The sequence below is a fragment of the Monomorium pharaonis genome, chromosome 2 (assembly GCF_013373865.1).
Source record: "Monomorium pharaonis isolate MP-MQ-018 chromosome 2, ASM1337386v2, whole genome shotgun sequence".
Lineage (NCBI taxonomy): Eukaryota > Metazoa > Arthropoda > Insecta > Hymenoptera > Formicidae > Monomorium > Monomorium pharaonis.
This window is the reverse complement of record NC_050468.1, coordinates 22,691,533-22,710,130: the sequence shown is the minus strand read 5'-3', so window position 1 is coordinate 22,710,130 and position 18,598 is coordinate 22,691,533. Positions and strand designations below refer to the sequence as shown.

The window sequence follows — 18,598 nt, the reverse complement described above, 5'->3', positions numbered from 1 at the left end:
ATATAAGGATAATTCATTGAAACTATACAAACTATAGAAAGTGTCTTCAGATATTTTGTTATATTGTAAAAGCAAATTAAAAATTGCTTACTGATAAATCTAATGAGAGTCGATCATTGTACACATTATACATGAATCGTTGATCTAAATGTAAATAAAATACACAATTTTACGATAGATATCTGTATATACATAGAATTTTGTTGCTTGTATTTTGTTGCTTTGTTACTATAACAGAGATTGCTATTTTAAGGAACAGCCTTATATATTATAATACGAATCATTAAAGTGATCAAAATTAAACGTTTTAAAAAAATATATGAAAATATTTTAAAATAATAACAATCGATAATATTTTTAGAGTATCCATTTGCGCTTCTCTGAAAATTAATCCTAAAAAGATTGCTATACATTTCCTGAGTATTTACATATTTATTTATTTTTATCTTCTTTCAATCTTTGCTGAAGCCACTCTTCTCTTTGTTTAAATAAACTGTCTCCACTTGCAGCAGCTCTTTTCCCAAGTATTGCAGCGCCTAAGCAGCCAATTAGGGTAATAACAATCATATAATGACAGGTCTTGATTCGTGCTTTACTTCTTGCAGCGAGCATACAGTCTTCTCTATTTAAGAAAACATTTATTTGTTAAATTATATAAATCAGTCATAAAAAGTTATAAAATGTAAAAATTATTATACACTCAAAATTTGAATTTTTTATCAAAAATAATAGTCAAATTTCTTACAAAATTTTGTGATTGCAAAGTGTTAAAACTTTAATTTTAAAAAATTACTTTTAAATATATCAAATTTTTATGTTGAATGGTTTATCTTTATTGGACGATTATATATACGTATATAAAGATATATAAATACATACGTAACATTATTAGGAACATCTGCAACACTTGGATAACGCTTTACCCAAACCAGTATTCGCTTATCAAAATTAGTTACAGGATACATGCGTGATCCTAAAAGAAAAATATATTCGTAAGAAATTACATTTGTCATTAAATTTTTTATCTTACATATATTGTACATCTTTTTTATTATTAAATCACAAAAGAAGAATCTATAAATTAATAATGTTTAAATGATAGGTTTTGAAAGAAAATTTAACAAACAAGATTAATCAGTTAATTTATTAAGCACTTAATTCATATAGAATCTATCTTATTTATTTACATGTGACTCTTTTTTACCTATGACACCTGTAGTATCCTTTACGGTTTCATTACTTTTTTGTGCAGGAGTTTTGTCTACATTATTTATTTCTCGTATAACATTGCTACGAGTAAAGCATCGCGTTGTTATATTTAAGTGAGCACTACGAACAAACTGTCTCAATAGCATTCTGTAAAAGAGAGTAATTAATATTACATTAATAGAATAAAATTTAAACTTATTTTCTTAGAAAGATATTTTTTAGAATATTCTTAGGAATAGATTCATCGAAATTTAAAGCATTAAAGATATTTTAGAAATTATTAGATTTAATAATTACAGAAATATTTTATATGAAAAAAATTATATAAGAAATATTCAAAAGCTTGTATAAAAAAGAATATGTTAATTTTTGAAAATATAAATTTATTTTTGATAAATTAATTTATTATAACTTTATCTTAAAAAAATGTTTTTAATTCCCCAAAACAAGCATTTAGTGATCATTTTGATTATTTACAATTCTAACAGCTATTTTCCAAAATAATGATCAAAAAAATCTTTTTTCCAAAAAAATTCTAAAGAAATTAAAAAAGAATTTATTAAAAATATATTTTAATATTTTCTCTTGATCAAAAAATTTAATGTTGTATTAAATACTATTGATTACGTCTAAAATTTTATTTTAAAATCCTTTTGAAAGTCATAAAAACTACTATTGTCAAAATATTAATTTTGAAACTTCTTGTCTCTTAATTTACACACCTTTGCATAAATTGTGTGCGTGTGTGTGTGCATATATTCACATACATAATAAATTGAAGTAGATAAAAGACGATTATATAAAACAGAATTCATTGATTAGACAATTATTAAATCCTTACACGATAATAAAAAATCCATAATCAAATGTAATATATCTGATTATATAGATTAAAGAGTCTGTTTTGTGAATGAAACCACTTAATAAAAAAGGGAGAATATATTGTATCTCATGATAATATGAAGATCAATATAAAGATATGATATCTACAGTCTCTGCAAAATGTAAAATAGTACAGTCAACGTAATAGCAAGTTTTACAATTATTATAATTGTTACAATCACAACAAAACCTTATTATATCCAAAATAAATGAATGTTTAATCTGTTATCTTACTTTCATGCAGAAAATGTAACACAAGTAGTTAGAAGTTTATCAACAGATTCAAGAAAAATAGCGTGACAAATTAACAAACAGTTAATTACCAAATGTGTTCATATAAAGATCGATTACTCTGTCAACATAGTTTGTTGATATTACATCACAGAAACCAAGCAGTATCTGTCAGTTCATAATTTGAATGAAATATATATCATCACTGTTTATATTATGTACACACACGCGCGCGCGCGCGCTTATTATATATATATATATGCATGTATGCATATTCTGTGTTAGTAAATTCTATTGTTTGCTAACATTTTGTCGATAAACATTTGTTGCAGAAATTTACGGAAAATTTATTTGAAGAATCTATCTGTTAGTGCAGCATAAAAAAATCATCAAATTCAATAACAGATTCGCACTCATAATTATCATCGTGTTAAATTTTCAGGTTACGCTATGTCTGTTAATCAAGAAATTTACTACAAAATTACGACGTAGTGCCTGATTTAGTAATAATCGCTCTAATGTATATATATATATATATATATATATATATATATATATATATATTCAGCTTTTTTAGCTATTCTAACATCATTTTGTTGCTTTTTACGTTGTATTATATATTTAGTGTCATTCATTTATTCATAACTATTTTTATCACAAAGAAGCTACAACATTCAAAAGACATTCCACCACATTATTTTACGAAGTTTTTTAATACGTATGATATATCAAAGTTTCACGCTGAGTGACACATACTTTAGATAATTACTATACCCAATAACAGTTCGTAGTACAAACAAAAACCATTCCACTTATTCCTGACATACGTCGACACACCGACATATAGTACTGATGCGTTCGTGTTTGCATTTGTATACATCGACCTTGACATCGAACAGCGAGTGGGATGTTAAGGCAAGTTTACACGTGCAAGTTTTACCCGCGAAAGATTAATGCTATTACAGTTCTTATTTTGGAATCGTGGAAGTAAAAAATTGTAACCTTTTTTTCAGAGAAGATAGTAAAATATATTTTTTATTTAAAAAAACATTGTTTTATTTAAAAACTTTGTACTGTGATCAAAAAATAAGGTGAATTTTTCATTTAAACTTCACGGCTACTATAAAATCATGAAATTATTTTTTTTTATGGGTTGATAGTACTGTCTTTGACATCTATGCAGAGTTTCATGTCAATATATTCAATTGCTGCAGAGCTACACATGCTTTTGTAAACATACAAAAGTGAGTTTTTCAATTTTTACTATGTCTGATTTTGTTGAGCAAAGAATTTGCATTAAATTTTGTTTGCGGAATAAATATTCTGCTGCGGAAACGTTGAGGATGTTGCAGAAGGCCTTTGGTGATAAGGCTATGTCGCAAAAAAATGTTTACAAGTGATACAAAGACTTGAAAGAAGGCCGAGAACGAGTTCAAGACGAACAGCGTCCCGGACGACCATCAACATCTACCGATGAAAGTCACGTCAAGGAAATCAAAGATTTGGTGTTCGAAAATCGTCGATTGACAATTAGAGATCTTGCTGATGCTGCGGGCATTTCATTTGGCTCAACCCAAACCATTTTAAAAGATGTTTTGTGCCTCAAACGCATCAAATCTCGATTGGTTCCAAAACACTCAATTTTTTAGAAAAAAGCGTCGCGTTGACATCTGTGAAATAATGATTTCCGACTACCAAAATGTCATGAAACGCATCATTACGGGAGATGAGATTTGGATCTGTGCATACGATCCGGAAACAACCGATCAATCAAGCAAATATCGTGCAAAAGGTAAACCAAGACTGAAAAAATCGCGCCAAAGTTAAAATCCGCGCTCAAAAATCAAGATCATGTTGACAGTTTTCTTCGATTATCGCGGTGTTGTGCATTATGAATTTCTTCCGCCAGACCAAACTGTTAACAAGGAATATTATTTAGGTGTTATGCGTCATTTGCATCAAGCTATTCGCCTCAAGAGGCCAGAATTATGGGCAGACAATTCTTGATTTTTGCACCACGATAATGCACCGTCCCACACTGCATTGGTTCTTCGAAAACATTTCGCCAACTCGATCCATATCGTTTCACAACCATCGTATTTGCCTGATTTAGCATCGTGCGACTTCTGGCTGTTTAACGAACTCAAAAGACCGCTCCGAGGATACCGTTTCGATTCGATTGAGAAGATAAAAGCCGAATCGAAAAAAGTATTGAAGGCCATCCCGGAAAAAGACTTCTCCGACTGTTTCGAGGATTGGAAAAAACGTTGGCATAAGTGCATTGCATCGGACGGGGAGTACTTTGAAGGCGATGACATTGATTTAAAAGAATAAAGATTTTTCATTTTTTATAAACAAATTCACCTTATTTTTTATCACAGTAGTATTTTAAATTTGCCTTAGACAGTATTTAAAAATGTTAAAAATAAAAAATACATGTTTATAAAGATCTTTCAAACATAACATATATTCGTACCTACATGTATATTACATTATTATGCACACACATATATCACATATTATATTTAATATACATGTATTTTACAATATACTTTTATGTTTAATACAATTTTTAGATTTAATGTTTCTAATGTATGCATGTATGTGTATGTAATGAATAGAACATAATCACATATAATAAGATATAGCTTAAATCTATAAAGTTATTTAAAATTAAACTTAATATTTTATGCGAATTGCATTACAATCAAATATTTTATTCTATAGGGAATAATTATCAAAAGTATCTTTCTTTTTTTCTGTATTTATTTTATTCTGTATTCCAAATAATTTTTTTAAAGATTTAATGTGAGATTATGTAAACTTATTTTTCTTTACAACTTAAAAAATAATGTAACGTATACATATCTTAAACGGCATACCAATTCCATTGATTGTATAATAGATTATCCGCGCCATCAGAATAATTTAAACGTAAAAAAAATACAAAATAATACAAATATCATCATGAAGCAATAAATTCATAAAGTGTGCAAATAATAAATCCAAAATAAATGAGAAAAAAGCTTTTCTCTCTCTTCTGCAAATTATCTGGTCATTAGTTATGCAATTATTTTTCAATAAGATATTTCTTTATAGACTGTTGTAAGCTTATATTATATCACATTATATGTTCAGTTCTTGTAATAATACATATTGGTATATATATTGTAATGCATATTGTAATAATATATTTTATAATCTCTTTCACTGTATTATTTTTACTTTATTTCTGTACCATGGATATTTTATTGCTATAGACAAAAACTTTCCAAATCAAGATTAAAATACGTTTCTGCAAATCGGGCAGGTGGATTTTTGGCTTGTGTTGAACCACTTATACTGAAATAAAGAAAAAATATAAAATATGTATCACTTAAAAATAATAAAGATATATATAAAGTTAAACAAATATATATATATATATAAATCTGTCTTCTTAAAAAATATTTAATAGAGAAAGAGAGAGAAAGAGAGAATGCTTACCAAGCAACGAGTATGAAACTTTTTACGACAAGTGTGACATGACAATTTTGGAAGTTGATATGTACTAATATGAAAAATACTGAAGCATATGTAACACTCTTCGACACCTGCAAATTTCTTATCCAAATTACGTTTCCACATTAGAAGACCATCCCAAACAGAACCATTCTGTAAAAGAATGTATAAATAAAACACATTTTTTACAATATTACATATTAGAATGTTATATATAAGTGTTATTTTTTTTTAGCAATATTTACTTGATGTGTAAGAAATTTAGAGAGTTGTGTGTGACAATTTTTTCCCTTTGCTGTACCATCTATTTCTTGACCGGATTCTACCGTTACTCTACCTAAAGGATAGTTTGGTGGTAGCACTATACTTAATTCTAATTTCGTGTCTTCCATTTGGTACTCGGCTATTACTTCCCTTGCTGTTGAGTGCACTTTTACCTATAATAATACAAAGAATATAAATTTCAAAATAAAATTTTAAGATTTGTGTATATGAAATATGAATAAAGCAGAATTTGTAAGAAAAAGAGAATACCTGCATATTTTCAACATTAGCCAATTGTAGTCTACTGTAAAGAAGTTCATCTTCACAAAGTTTAGGACTGACATAATGACTTGTAATCTTGTCTACTGTTGCACTGACTCTACTATCAACCGTGCTCAGCCACTGTCTAACTAATACTGGTAGACGCCGTAAGCAGTTTGTATATAACCAACATACAATATGATCTAATCTCTCCTCCGTCCAACCTTCTACAATATTATAATAAAACAATATGTAATCAAACTTTATACAAGTATATATTATCAATTCTAATAGTACCTTTAAAACGAAAAACTGGAGCAGTAGTAAATAATTCCAATAGTTTTATAGTTTTATTTTTATTATCTTGTAGTACTTCCACGGGCATTAGCTTGAAAATATTATTCAACAAGCAAGGGAAAAGTTCAGGTCTAAAATGTAAGACAATAATTAGTAAAAAATATGCCATTTGTAATATTGCAAATAATAAAACATTATAGAAATCACAGAAATATATAATATACTTACTTTAATATTTCAGCGTACTGATATCGTAAATCATTATGAGCCTTTTCGCAGATATCTAATACAATTGCCCATGCTAACAGATATCCTAATGTATACGTGTAAGAATCTGTAAACGGTTGAATTGTGCAGCTGATTGTATCACACAATCTAAAAAAAAAAAAAGAAATTACATTAAAAAAGATAAGGCATTTAGTTAAAATTTAATATAAAGCAAAGACTTACTTGAATTCCATGAGCATTGTATTTACAATATTCTGTGTATTTGATAGTACTTCTTCGAATTTTATAACATTGAGACTGCTCGGCTTAAAATTGTCAGACTCGGCAAGAACTTTGTCATGCTGTACAAGTTCCGGTACCATATACTTCAATGTATAATAGGCACCCAATTGAATATTAGGTACAGGAGATCGTAGTAATTTTAAAGACAGCTTTAACATCTCATTAAAGTCAATTGTTTCGATCTGCTCGTCATATTTCTTGAATAATATGTTACTCTCAAATGCACAAATTGCCTCTCCCAAATAATTCAATAAAATAACAGATTTTAGAGGATCTGTATTCTGATTGCATAAATCCGCATAAAATATCCAGGTTTGGACGATTCCGTTATATACGTTGCCAGCAATTACATTTTTCCATTCGTCTAAGAGTGTTGCGGGTAACTCTGGTATTGGTTCCGCCTCATGTTTGTTCATTACGGCTTCAACTGCACAATATAATTGACTAAGCGCCGTCATTAACGTTGTTATTTTAATATCAATATAAATATGTTTGGCTGTATTAAGTAACTGTTGCCACTTTGTGAGAGATATCAGGATAATATCCCAGTGTGAATGCTTCAATTTCCATGGAATATTTTGAACAATTGTCGTAAGTAATCTTATAACTTCTAGCGGCAACAGCAGTTTTTTCCAGGAAATCTCAGAGATATCGTGATCTAAAATCGCAAAAATATCATCAAGACGTAGCATAATTTTGTCTACAATAGTATCATATAGTTCAGGAAGTTGATGTCTAGAAGAGTCAGTTATCATGGTTCTTGTAGCAATTAGTGTATGAATTTCATTGCGTGTTAATAATGTTTGCAGAATATTATCTGGCCAATCTTTATGCCAATAAGAGTTTAAGATTTGTACTATTTGCATATGTGTCTCATCATTATATACTTCTGCATTTTCATTATCATTGTAATTTTCAAAATATACCATGGGGTCATCAGTTTGATCTTTCGAGAAAAATTCGATGTGATGTGCATAAATTATATATGGTAGCATACACCCGTAATTTTTCTGATTTGTTCGCACACGTAATAATACATCACCATGAATATTTTTTGCAAAATATTTATATAAGTCGATAAAACTGTTTTTTACCGACTCACGAAGTTTTTCAACATCATTGTAATGTTTAGTGGAGCTATAATGTTTACTGTATATATTCGCTATACTAACCACATACATGATATTTATCAGTATTTCCGTGATTCCTGGTAAATTTAAATCGTTTAATTCAAAATTTTCTTTTTCTGATTCTGAGAATGTATCAGCATTCTCTAAATTCGAGCTTTTTAGCCTCTTGTATAAATTATTAAGCAAATCTGTGATAAATAAAGCCCATGATAAACAATTTGTCGTATTATCCGAAGTTATATCATTCGTTATATCGATAATAGTAGGCTGTTGCAAAATTCGTATTTTTGTCTCAACATTTGGCATATATAAACAACCTGTTAAAACTTCGCCATATATTGCAAGAGCAGTTGTTTCTCCAATCCATAATTTTATATCTAATGCCGTTAAGAATGACATAATAGTCTCTTCAATGCAATGAGCTTTGTCAATGCTATCAATTATTATTTCTAAAACATCTGTTGCCAAATCTACCAATGTATCCTTAATAGAATCCACGTGTGCATTATATATTTTGCTCCATATAATAATTCCGCATTTTTTAATAAGATCTTTAAATTCAAAGGCAGATAATATTTGACTACTTTTTGTGAATCCTTCTTTCCAACTGTTGAGCACGGTATCAGCAGTTAAATCATCATGTTCCCGAGTGCATAATTCAAAAAGTGTTTCCAATATTTGTACAGCATTTGATACTGTTTGTTTATGACTCCACATTAAACTCATCAATTCTGTTATAAATGCAATAAATTGCATGGAACAAGCGTCATCACTTCCATTTAATGAATCACATAGAATTGATACAATTTCATTTGCTCCTTCCTCGTTTATCAACAAATCTTTAATTTCCGAAATTTCGAAAGCTAACAAAATCAGATTTTGATTTCTTTCGAAATTATATTGTTCATCTTTACATCTCAAAGCAATTTCCTTAGCTACATCAATTAATAGTTTCGGTATGTTAGCTTGTGTATACCACTTTTTAATTACGCTATCGTTTCTGTTATTTTCAGACAGACTGCAGTATATAACATTCCTTGTTACTGCAATATCATTTAATTCGATCAATGATTTTAGAACTTTATCTTTTTCTGCGTCATTTATATATGTGATAAAGTGGAATATTAATTCAAGAACTTGTTCAGCCATTTCTGATTTTTGCAACAATAGAAGTTTCAAGCTCTTGTCGTAAAATTCAAAGAAGTCATCAAATTTGAACGATTTTGAAAATGCAATAAACAATTCTTTACTTGCAAAGTGTTTCATAAGCCTATTCAACTGCCCGATATACTCCTTATACAGATAATCATTTATCGATACATTTATCGAATTAAAGTAAATTGTACAGAGCCTATTTACAAATGTGCAAAGTTCTGCATTAAAAACAGTATCTACATAAGCATCGATAACTTTTACCTTTGACTCACTCACAATAATCGAGTCACTTGGATCAGAAAATTTTACTTTCAATTTCTTACGGGTGCAATCTGGTACATTTTTTAAATTTAATAAAAATTCGATATGACAATCTTTTTCATCTACATTATTTGCAATTCCCTTTGACATGTTCATAAATCTATCGAACAATAATGGCAATTCAATCCAGAACTGTTCCATTAAAGAAACATACGATTTATATTTGTCATTAGTACGATGTTTGCTCCAGTATCGTATTAGACTCGTAATTTCGGGAAAACAATATTGTTTCATAAAGTTATTATCCGTCATGCAAGCTTCTATAAGAGGCATAAGCTGTTCTTTAAGGAGCCGAATGCATAAATTTACATTTTCGGTATTTACAAGAGTCGAATAACGTAAGCATTCGACGAAAGACGTTGTCACAGCGAGCGTTTCTGAACGGCTCATTTGCACACTTTTGACAGAAAATCCTTGGCGCATATTATTAAAGAAATTCGTATACAGATCAGCTATATCGACATTAAACTTCGGAAATTGACTGACAAAGGGCAGCAGATTTGGGTAAACAGTGCTAGCGCAGCTTTGGCCACCGGATCGTAAAACGTTCCACAATTTTGGGAGAACGAGTTTGTTAATATTTACAACAAGATGCCAATCTTCAATTTTCGTTGTAGCTATCAGCATCGATTCCCACACAGCTGATAAAATGGCAGGTTCGGATTCATCAATACTGTTCATAATAGTAATCATTGCCCTTTTTTTTTCATTTTGTAATAACTTGCCTGCATTGTCCATTATAGCCGCCAGCACATTGAAAAATGCTGTTCTTATTGGCAAAGCATCGTGTTTAGCCAGCTTCCAAAACCTCGAACTACTCAAAATTTTGTTGTGAATCTCCAAAGTTTTATCGATTTCAACGAGTGGCACTTTTTTGAAATAATAACTGTACCCTTGAAGATTTGCCGTCAGTACTCTTTCATATTTGGCTTCCATTTCCTCATTGGAAAGGGACTTTTGCATCGATAATGTTTGAGCCGTGTGCACAATTACATTATTGCTAATGTATAATAAAATTTCACACTGACAGTGAACAATCGCGTTAACAATTTTCCAAGGTGGAAATGTGCTGTTAAAAGAGTTGGTAGCAGCTGAGGCTGCTGGAGGATATGTGTCATATTGGGAAGTAAACCAAGCACCAGCCAATTGTTTTAGATACATTGCTATGCGTTTGCCTGCACGTTTAACAACTACTGCATGCGCCAACTGCGTAGCTTCTCTCACTCGGTGATCTATATCAATGGATAGAACACAGTAAAATCTCGGCCAAAACGGCAACATACCTTCCATTGCTAATAACTCAGCATCTTGACATAGAGTTGCAAACTCTTGTAATGCCTGCAATTACACATATGCATTGAGTTACAGAATTTATACAAATTGACTAACAACCAGCAGATCTAGCAAATTAATCACCTTGTATTTTGTCGTAGCATCCTTCTTGCTCATTTTTTTCAAAATTATTTGAAAATTAGAATCTACACTATTCATCTCAACCTCATTTAAGGAACCAAAGGATAAACCAGGTAGAACAGGAACATATCCTCCATCCTTAACTGCTGAGAACCCAACAAAATTAGGCATTGCAGTCCCCAAAAGTTCTGCACTACGACTACTATTTGATGGCTGAAAAATGATTACACAATCAAATATAAAGAACCATTAAGAACATAAAATAATACAAGTTATGCAAAATAAGAAAAAAATATATATATGTAGTATGCTAGCCCTTTGGCAGCAGGTTCAAGCAATGTTGCATCAGATTAATATCAATTATTAGGCGATCTACTTCATTAATATATTTAATATTAATTATCAATATTTTATTCTGCTGATGCTTATGTGTCTACTGATCTAACAGTGAATTTCACAAAAATTAAATAGATACTGAGCAAAATATTTTGTAACTATTTAAACAATATATTATTTAAATAATCACAAAATGTTGAATTTTACTCGATTTCTATAATCTACCATCATAAACTATTATTTTATATTCTATATTGTACATTCTAGTAGCAGATTTTATATTTCTGCTAACATTTTGTCAATATTTATAACAGACACTTTGCAAAATCTGTTTTCTTTTTGACAGATTTGATTATCTAGGATAACTTGCTAGAGTAAATTATTTGTTCATGTAATAATAATTATGGCTCATGATGACATGTTAACAGGGTCATTCTTTAGGTAGCTAAGTCTCTTGTACTTTAGGCACAGATTAATTCTGTGCTTTAGGTTTGTTTTTTATTCCTGCACTGTTGCACTAGTGCAATAAGTTAGAATGGGAAAAAATATATTTGTCTTATTCTAACTTATTGCACCAGTGCAGCAGTGCAGGAATAAAAAACAGACCTTTTATGTTTTATCTTTTGTTCTCCAACGTTATTACATATAAGCCCATTTCTTTTTGGAAAAAAAAAAACCAACATAACATACTTAACTACAAGAACATAACCGATAGAATGCTCGTCGCATCATATGATGAAATTATTGCAAGCATACTTTATAGTTAATTAGGTATAATTGATTGATGTTTACCCGTGCATTGTTCTTGGTACGTTGCGCCTGCTTGTTTTTACCCATGGTAAAATGTTTTGGTAGGACAAAATATAAGTGTTCAACGAAAATTTCAGGCTTCTTCCGTGACGTCGGTGCGACTCGAATCCGCTCAGATCAGTTGGGTTAGATCATGGATCTGAAAACGCTACGTGACAAATGACAGCCGCGTTGGCCCATGTCAGCTGACGACATAACCTCAATTGTTGCGCGTGTCTGCGTCTATGCGGGCGCTGTAGGCGTGCGAATTGGCCGACGCCGCGGTTCCGCATAGACATAAAACACCGGGAAATACCGTATCTCCAACGAATTACGTGAACATCACGGTGAGATGGGTGTCGGCAGCAAGGCCGAGCAGCGGCTGCTGCTGTCCTATTGCTCTTTCACTTGCATTTACCTTTCCGGCATCCTGACGCTGGTCAAGTTCAACGATAATCTATACAACGTCGGCAAGTACAAATTTCTACCCGTGTTGATGATCCTGACATTCGCCGAGGTGATAAAGCTGCTGTTTCCCATGCTGCAAACGGAGGCGCCTACCATAATCAAGCTCGAGCAGCGTGCCTCACCAAAGACCAAGAGATCCTGGACAAAGTGCCTGAGAGAGGTGTTCAAGTTTACGCTCGCCGCGTTCGTGCTGTCGATCATTTACTACGTGATGATCGTGCTATTCGGCGCACCCGTGCTGACTGATCATGAGGAGACAACGATGCTCGTCGTCACACTGATCACTCTGACCTTCGTGTCTACCAGCTTGCATCTGGGCGTGGATACTGCGTTGGACATCCTGATGGGGACCTATTCTCAGAAAAGCAATGTCCTCGCAGATGCCTTGAAGCTCAATATCCAGTCGACAATATTGGGCACTTGGCTGGGCGCTACTGTCATTCCTCTGGATTGGGATCGCCCTTGGCAAACCTGGCCAATTCCCTGTGTTATAGGTGCGCTGCTTGGCTACTTAATCGCGCACTTCATCACCCTCGTCAAGACGCTTCCTGCACCAAAATTACATAGGAAAGTTCGTCGATAGTAGTTCCATACTTGTACAGAAAAAAAGATATTCCAATTTATTTAGTAATATCAGTTTTACTGATTAAAGGCTGATGATTCATCTTACATTTTGATTTTGTATACTATGTATACTAGGTCATACAAAGTTTGTTGAGCATTAATATATAATTGCACATTCTTCTGATTCATGTAGATTTATTACATTATTGTTATCTGTGATATGTACATATGTATATATGAATTGAGATAGTAATAATCATGTAAAAATCATGTTTTTATATATAAATAATAGTAAGAATATATCTATAAATTCTAGTTTGACTGATTTAGATCCCCATTTCTCTATCCATAAGCTACTAATTTGTATCATAGCTCTATTGGTACCTCATTTTGTACAACTTTTTTTTCATCTTTTTTTCAACTTATCAAAATTCAATGTTGTATTTATGAAATAAAATTATTATTAAAATTTTTGCAACTAATGATAGTCAGGAAAAGAGAAATTGCATCGATATATCAGTGTCATGATGATAAAGCTTATATAATGATATTTTGTCATGTCATGGTAGGCCTTTAACCTTTTATATCAACTGCAAAAACAAAAGTAAAATAAAAACTACATTTTTTACAGACCATTTTAAATGACGATTCATCAAATTTTAAGACAGTATTCTATTCATAATTTTGTATACTAAAAACAACTGAAGGGTGAAAATACATAATGCATATAATATATGTATAAAAAATATATAAAGTATATAAAAATATATAAAATATATACATTAAAATATATAAAATATATGCATTAAAATACATAGCGCAAAAGATTGTAAATAAAAATGCATCAGATTTCTATGATTTAACAGTTTTTTCGTAACATCTAATAAGTAATCTATTAATAATCTCATAACATCTAGTAGTAATTTTTAATTAAAATTTGTTCAATTATAATAGTTTATTTCATCCTCACATAATTCGAGAATTTTGTCCTGAATTTTTTTTTGTAAAAACTAAGGTTTTTTAGCACCAATGTAGATTAATTTTAATCTTAGTTAATTTACCTTTTATCTTCTTCTGATTCTAAGAATTATAATTAAAATCAAAATTAAAGTTAATCTGCATCAGTACAAATGCGTAAGCGCACTATAATTAATTGTGCAAACACCTCAATACTTTTTAGAATTGTTAAAATAATTTACCTTTTTATCTTCTTCTGATTCTAAGAATTATAATTAAAATCAAAATTAAAGTTAATCTGCATCAGTACAAATGCGTAAGCGCACTATAATTAATTGTGCAAACACCTCAATACTTTTTAGAATTGTTAAAATATGTAAGCGTTATTAAAGAATTTGTTTACAATACACTTGTAAAAATAATGGAAAAAACCAATAATCTATGTTGTGTAGAGAAGGTACCGAAAAACAATGTATATATAGATTAATAATCAATATTAAATCTGCTAGAAATAAAAAATTATTAATCTAAAATAAATGATAGAATTGCAAGTAGAACTTTAACGGGAAATAGAAATCATATTTTAATTCATACAATTCATTTAAACCCAATATTTGCGTTTTCGTTTCAACTGATCACTCAAGGCAGAGCTTTGCTCAAGGTTTGATGTAAAAGCATTTTATTGAATCTGTGAACATCACATGAAGTGACTTAAATCGGAATTTTACGCAATTCATTGAGAAAAAAAAACTCATGAATGACTTCGTATTCTCTTGTCGTCCGTCACGAGCTGAGGCGACCAATGAACAGGATTTTCCATACCCACGTAGTCGCTGGTAGTCGCGACTGGTCCATCTCAACGAGTGGAAGTGTAGCTGTCGATCATCAAGATTTATTTTTTTTATTTATCGGATTCAACTTTGGGCTAACTTAGTCGCACAACTGAAACAGTGCGCGACAAATTAGGGAGAATAATGTCGAACACCGCTGGAAAGGTATCAATTGTTTATTTGTTTCTACGAACTTATACATTTTTAATTCACTTTTTCTTTTTACGTCGTTGATTTTATTCATCTAACAAGATATTGTCACGTTACGTCTTTCTTCATTGAAATACGTTTTATTACGTAGAAATGATACTTCGATAGGAAATATAACGCACAAGTGAGAATTTTTCTTCCAGATAAAAGCATTGCACAAGTGTGGATTATCTTTTTTTTGTTATCTTTGATGGAATTTTGTTCTAATAGTACACGTTTAGAAAAAATAAAATAAGACAGAATAGATTTAATGAAATAATTCAATTTACAAAAATTATATATAAAATACTTGATTATATAACATACAGGATAGAAAACATGAGAAGAGAGGTTATTTATGGAAAAATTGCTTACAAAAATAAAGATTGTTATGCCACTGTGATTAATGCAAAGATATTGTGCATGATTCTAATGAAGGTTTATCTCTACAATGAGTTAACACGTGGAAATTAATCTTTTTTAAACAAATTATATTCTTGTATTCTAGATATTTATTTGATACTTGTCTGCTTGATATGAATTAAAAAGAAGTACTTAAATAAGAAAAAAGATAATAAATTAAACGTATGAAATGTCTGTGAAATTATTAATATAATTATATGTATACATACTTATACACTAGAATTCAGTTTAATCAATCTTACATTAACTAACCTTTTAATTTTTGTTCCTTAATAGTTATCTGATTTACATGTTTTGTACAGTTCTACAATAAAAATTTCTTAATTATTATTAATAATATTCAATCAAAATCTAATAAGCAAAACTTGATTACTTTAGATAATATATATTAACCCATTTCAAAAATAATAACATGTTATTTTTAAAATGGGTTAATATATATTATCTAAAGTAATCGAGTTTTCCTTATTAGATTTTGATTGAATATTAAATTATATAATTATATAAATTATATTACTTTAAATTATATAATTTAAAATAAATTTAATAATCGAGTTTAATGCGTTCTTTAAAATATATGCTTATTATAATTAACAATATTTGCTTGAATTTATTTATTAGACATTAAGAAAAGATCTATCAGCTTAAAATAAAAGTAATTAACAAAAAGATTAAAAATGAATGTAGTCAAGAAAAAAAATTAGATAATAAGAACCAATACTTCAAGATATAAACATTGTATTTAGATTTAATCGATATATTCACTAACAGGATATTTTTATATACACTATTGTCAAAAAATTTAGAATCAAGGATCTAAATATATTACTATTTTTAAAGTGGGTCAATATTGTCTAAAGCAGGTTTTATTAGATTTTAATATCATTAAATATTATTACCGACACTAACACATAAAATAACACATAAAGTCAAATCTTTTTAAACAATAATAACCCACTTTAAAATTAGTACTAATATATATAAATCCTTTATTCTAAATTTTGTGACAGTAATGTATATAATAGATTTATTACTGTCCTTTTCAGGTTATCAAATGCAAGGCAGCGGTAGCGTGGAAGCAAAAAGAGCCCTTATCCTTGGAAGAAGTTGAGGTAGCACCACCAAAAGCACATGAAGTCCGAATCAAAGTGGTAGCTGTGGCACTTTGTCATACAGACTCTTATACTCTGGATGGATTAGATCCAGAAGGAGTATTTCCTTGCATACTTGGTCATGAGGGCAGTGGTATTGTGGAAAGTGTTGGAGAGGGCGTTACCGAATTTCAGCCCGGTAGATTCTTGTGAATTATCATAGATACTATCAAATTTCAATTTTGCTTTGTTTAATCAACATTTTTTTAAATTTCTTTAATTTACTAATATTTATACAAATAATTGTAGGCGATCATGTTGTGCCACTTTATATTCCTCAATGTGGGAATTGTAAATTCTGCAAATCACCAAAAACGAATTTATGCAGCAAAATTCGCGAAACTCAGGGTAAGGGTTTAATGCCTGACGGCACGTCTCGTTTTACATGTAAGGGACAAACAATCGCACATTTTATGGGTTGTTCCACCTTCTCCGAATATACGGTAGTAGCTGACATTTCTCTTGCAAAGGTATTTATATACACTTCTATAATCACTAAGGTTCTTAATAATTTAACATTTATAAAAGTATTACAAATTACTGTCATAGGTTAATCCTAAAGCACCGTTGGACAAGGTATGTTTATTGGGCTGTGGAATATCTACAGGATATGGTGCAGCTCTGAATACTGCTAAAGTAGAACCAGGAAGCACTTGTGCCATATGGGGTTTAGGAGCTGTTGGTCTTGCTGCAGCCTTCGGTTGCAAAAAATCTGGTGCATCTCGTATTATTGGAATAGATACCAATCCTGCCAAATTTGAGAAAGGTAAATTATATAATTGCGAATAATCAAAATTAGTTTTTTATAAAAATAACTGTTATCTCCCTATAAGAAATGTAATAAAATTTTGTAAATATTTTTATATTTGTTAACAGCTAAAACTTTTGGATGCACAGAATTTGTTAATCCGAAGGATTATGATAAACCTATTCAGCAGGTATTAATCGAGATGACTGATGGTGGATTAGATTATACTTTTGAATGCGTTGGAAATGTAAACACTATGGTATGTTTGATACTTTTATTTTTTTTTATGTTGAGAAACAATTCCATCCTATAAAATTACCTTTTCAGAGAGCTGCATTAGAATCCTGCCATAAAGGATGGGGCACATCCATAATAATAGGAGTAGCTGCAGCTGGCCAGGAGATCAGTACTAGACCATTCCAATTAGTCACAGGACGAGTATGGAAAGGAACCGCATTTGGCGGATGGAAATCAAAGCAAAGTGTGCCAAAATTGGTGGAGCAGTATCTCTCAAAAGAATTGATTCTCGATGAATTTGTTACGCATAATCTTCCGTTCGACAAAATCAACGAAGGCTTTCATGTGCTGCACTCAGGAAATTGGTAAATGTGTAAAAATTTTACTATATGTCAACATGAATGTATTAATATAGCAATAGCTTATGCGATATATAAAATTTTATCTTATATTATAACAATCAGACTTGTGAAAATTGTTTTTTTTTATTGCAGTTTGAGAGCTGTCCTTAAATACTAAAGACATCAGCTTCTATTTTAGACTGCAAAGATATGGCCTATTGAGAATCTACCTTTTACAATTTAATAAAAAAATGCATCACAATATATATGTGCATATGTGAATACATATTACTTCTTTATGTCGATATTCATTGCTTTGTTACTAATTTGTATCTCTTTGTACTAAATTTCTGAAAACAAAATATGGTAAATAAATCTTATATTTGCTAGA

The 18,598-nt window shown here is 30.3% G+C and overlaps 4 protein-coding genes across 6 annotated transcripts; 2 read left to right on the top strand and 2 right to left on the bottom strand.

Moving 5' to 3' along the window:
- Positions 1-45: 45 nt before the first annotated feature.
- On the bottom strand, positions 46-3,235 carry LOC105831371 (UPF0389 protein CG9231). 2 transcript variants are annotated; one of them, XM_012671445.3, is made up of 4 exons: positions 3,079-3,235; positions 1,205-1,356; positions 880-973; positions 46-622 (listed from the first exon to the last, which is right to left on the bottom strand). In XM_012671445.3, exons 2-4 carry the CDS (start codon positions 1,353-1,355, stop codon positions 433-435), a joined length of 435 nt encoding a protein of 144 aa, XP_012526899.1. In that variant the 5' UTR covers position 1,356; positions 3,079-3,235; the 3' UTR covers positions 46-432. The 2 variants fall into 2 exon arrangements, with proteins under 2 accessions (XP_012526899.1, XP_036139189.1); XM_036283296.1 differs by lacking the exon at positions 3,079-3,235 and adding an exon at positions 2,415-2,496.
- Positions 3,236-5,149: 1,914 nt separating this feature from the next.
- Positions 5,150-12,432, bottom strand: LOC105831366 (E3 ubiquitin-protein ligase listerin). 2 transcript variants are annotated; one of them, XM_012671437.3, is made up of 9 exons: positions 12,303-12,432; positions 11,178-11,387; positions 7,096-11,099; positions 6,874-7,020; positions 6,646-6,776; positions 6,358-6,575; positions 6,069-6,260; positions 5,809-5,976; positions 5,150-5,664 (listed from the first exon to the last, which is right to left on the bottom strand). In XM_012671437.3, exons 1-9 carry the CDS (start codon positions 12,345-12,347, stop codon positions 5,605-5,607), a joined length of 5,175 nt encoding a protein of 1,724 aa, XP_012526891.2. In that variant the 5' UTR covers positions 12,348-12,432; the 3' UTR covers positions 5,150-5,604. The 2 variants fall into 2 exon arrangements, with proteins under 2 accessions (XP_012526891.2, XP_036139185.1); XM_036283292.1 differs by having other exon boundaries at positions 11,178-11,317.
- Positions 12,433-12,619: 187 nt separating this feature from the next.
- LOC105831367 (phosphatidylinositol-glycan biosynthesis class F protein) lies at positions 12,620-13,637 on the top strand. The gene has a single exon (XM_012671438.3). The coding sequence runs from the start codon at positions 12,652-12,654 to the stop codon at positions 13,348-13,350; it is 699 nt and encodes a 232-aa protein (XP_012526892.2). The 5' UTR covers positions 12,620-12,651; the 3' UTR covers positions 13,351-13,637.
- A 1,483-nt stretch (positions 13,638-15,120) lies between these two features.
- On the top strand, positions 15,121-18,596 carry LOC105831365 (alcohol dehydrogenase class-3). The gene is made up of 7 exons (XM_012671436.3): positions 15,121-15,283; positions 16,777-17,020; positions 17,131-17,351; positions 17,431-17,647; positions 17,758-17,888; positions 17,957-18,231; positions 18,361-18,596. The coding sequence occupies exons 1-7, from the start codon at positions 15,263-15,265 to the stop codon at positions 18,383-18,385; spliced, it is 1,134 nt and encodes a 377-aa protein (XP_012526890.1). The 5' UTR covers positions 15,121-15,262; the 3' UTR covers positions 18,386-18,596.
- Positions 18,597-18,598: the final 2 nt, after the last annotated feature.